Here is a 2363-nt window from a genome sequence, read left to right as displayed (position 1 = left end):
CAATTTGAACTTAGCTTAACACTAAACTTAAATTTGAATAAATAAAATAACAATAAAAATTCTCCTTAAATATTTCTGAAAATCAATTTGAACTTAGCTTAACACTAAACTTATTTAAATTTGAATAAATAAAATAAGGACAAAAATTATTTATACCTTGGTCTATTATCTATTCCGAGAAGGGAACGATTGCAATCGTTTCACAATCCGATTGTTCGATCGCAATCGATTGGGGCACCGAAAAATGGGGAAATCTTGGAAACGAAAGAATTAATCGGTATATCTAATCGATCGACCGCTACAACGACAGATAACGCGATCCATAAGATCTATCCGAGATTGATTTTCAATAGTCATCGTGCGACTGTTATTCGGCCAACAACAATGAAGAGATTCCCCGCGATATTACTGCTCGTTGCACTTTGCTTCGCCTCTGAGGCGTTTGGTAACTATACTTTTGCCACCATTATTCGTTTCAATTACCATCCATCGTTACTTTTAATCTCACGATATTAGAAAAGTTAACTTTTACAATTTAATTACAGGAAAAAGTGAATATATATATATATATATATATATAGACAGTTTGAAATAATTTATCCTTATTATTTATTTTCGAAATAACGATCGTATTATCCAGTATTGTTCCAGCAAATTCCAAAAGGATATTTTAAATTCAAATTTTATCTGTCGTTTCTAAATTTAAATATTATCTTCCAATTAATAAAAAGGGGGAAAAATTTTTTCGAAAATTTTTCTCTTACGTGATATTTTTACATAATGTATTTATCTATATATACGAGTAAAAAAAAAAAAAAAATTTCGCAATCGACCGATGCTACTGGAAACACTTAAGACCGCTCATTTTGCAGAAAAATATATATATATACGTGTGTATATTCCTATATTTGCTCTGCCTATATCCTAAATCTCGGTAAATATGCCTAAGTATCCAAGTTGAAACTCGCCGTTTCAAGCTGTTTACTTTTGCCTTTGAATCTTTTCTTCCTACTCCTTTTAACTCTCCCGATCGATGAAAGAAATTATTGTAAGAAGAGAAAAATTAAAAGATAAACAAGGAACAATTTTTTATCGATAAAAATTCATATATTATAATTCTATCCTATTCATTTCCCCTCTAAATTATTACCACCGTGAATGATTGATTACTTCTAGAAATAATAACCTAGATCGAACCACTAACACTTCGATTTCAAAATTTAACATCGAATAAATTACGAAATCTCTTCGAAAATGTTTCTCGCGAAAATTCGTATTACAATAATAAAATCGTTTCGTCGTCAAATTTTTATCTTTATTTTATTTTCCTCTTTCAGCGAGAAAAGGATTCGGCCCTGGAGAACAGGAATGGGGATACGTGAAAGTGCGACCCGCCTCGCACATGTTCTGGTGGCTCTACTACACCACCGCCAACGTGTCCTCCTATTATTATAAACCGTTGATTATCTGGTTGCAAGGTGGGCCGGGAGCATCGTCCACCTCCTACGGGAACTTCGAGGAACTCGGACCCTTGGACGTCGATTTGACGCCGAGAAACTTCTCCTGGGTAGGGGGCGCAATTGTTCGACGCCATATTTAAACACGAACAACTTTTATTATTTACTCTGAAGTGTCTGAACGCGTGCTTTATCGCGTGTTCTCTTCTTCTTTTTGTGTAAATGGAATGTTGTAACGGGAGAGATATCGATTCCGAGTATAATTAACAGGTTTTATTGGACAAAAAGAAACAACTTGATTTCGCAATCTGGTCGTTGAAAAGTGATCAATCTTCTTAATCGCATTTTTATCGAACGTTTCAATTTCAATTATCGAGAAATCCATTAAAATCCAATTAAGAATTAACGCGTCTATTTTTTATATTTTTTAAATAAACTTCGAAAATCGTACGTGTGTATTTATATATATATTTATAGTTTGAAGGAATTTCGAGATTACCTTAGAAAAAATTATGTTAACATTAACGTTCACGAAAATTAAATTGATTTAAATTCCAAAATTTAATATATTTTTTTTTTCTTTAGATTTAATTTTAAGATTCGATTCAGAAGAATTTATTTATTCTCTTTTTCAAAAGTTCATCTTAGGATATTATGGATAAAAATATCAAAAAAAAAAAAAAAAATTCGCAGGTGAAAAATTACAATGTCCTCTTCATCGACAATCCAGTTGGTACAGGATTCAGTTACACCACGTTATCGAGCGGATACGCGAGAACAAACGCGGAGATTGCTCACGATCTCGTCGAATGTATGAAAGGTTTCCTGAAAGCATTACCGGAATTCCAAGATGTGCCCACGTATATCACGACCGAATCTTACGGAGGGAAAATGGGAGCGGAATTC

The 2363-nt window shown here is 32.9% G+C and overlaps 1 protein-coding gene across 1 annotated transcript in view; it reads left to right on the top strand.

Annotated features, from left to right (window-relative positions):
* Positions 1 to 307: 307 nt before the first annotated feature.
* Positions 308 to 2363, top strand: part of LOC102671302 (retinoid-inducible serine carboxypeptidase-like) — a gene marked incomplete at its 3' end in the record, with an annotated part of 3572 nt that continues 1516 nt past the window's right edge. The window contains 3 exon segments of the mRNA XM_031508358.1: positions 308 to 445; positions 1338 to 1567; positions 2151 to 2363. Of these exon segments, the coding sequence (XP_031364218.1) occupies positions 385 to 445; positions 1338 to 1567; positions 2151 to 2363 (504 nt within the window).

The sequence above is a fragment of the Apis dorsata genome, unplaced genomic scaffold (genome assembly GCF_000469605.1).
Source record: "Apis dorsata unplaced genomic scaffold, Apis dorsata 1.3 scaffold_83, whole genome shotgun sequence".
NCBI classification, from domain to species: Eukaryota; Metazoa; Arthropoda; class Insecta; order Hymenoptera; family Apidae; genus Apis; species Apis dorsata.
This window is presented reverse-complemented; position numbering and strand designations above follow the sequence as displayed.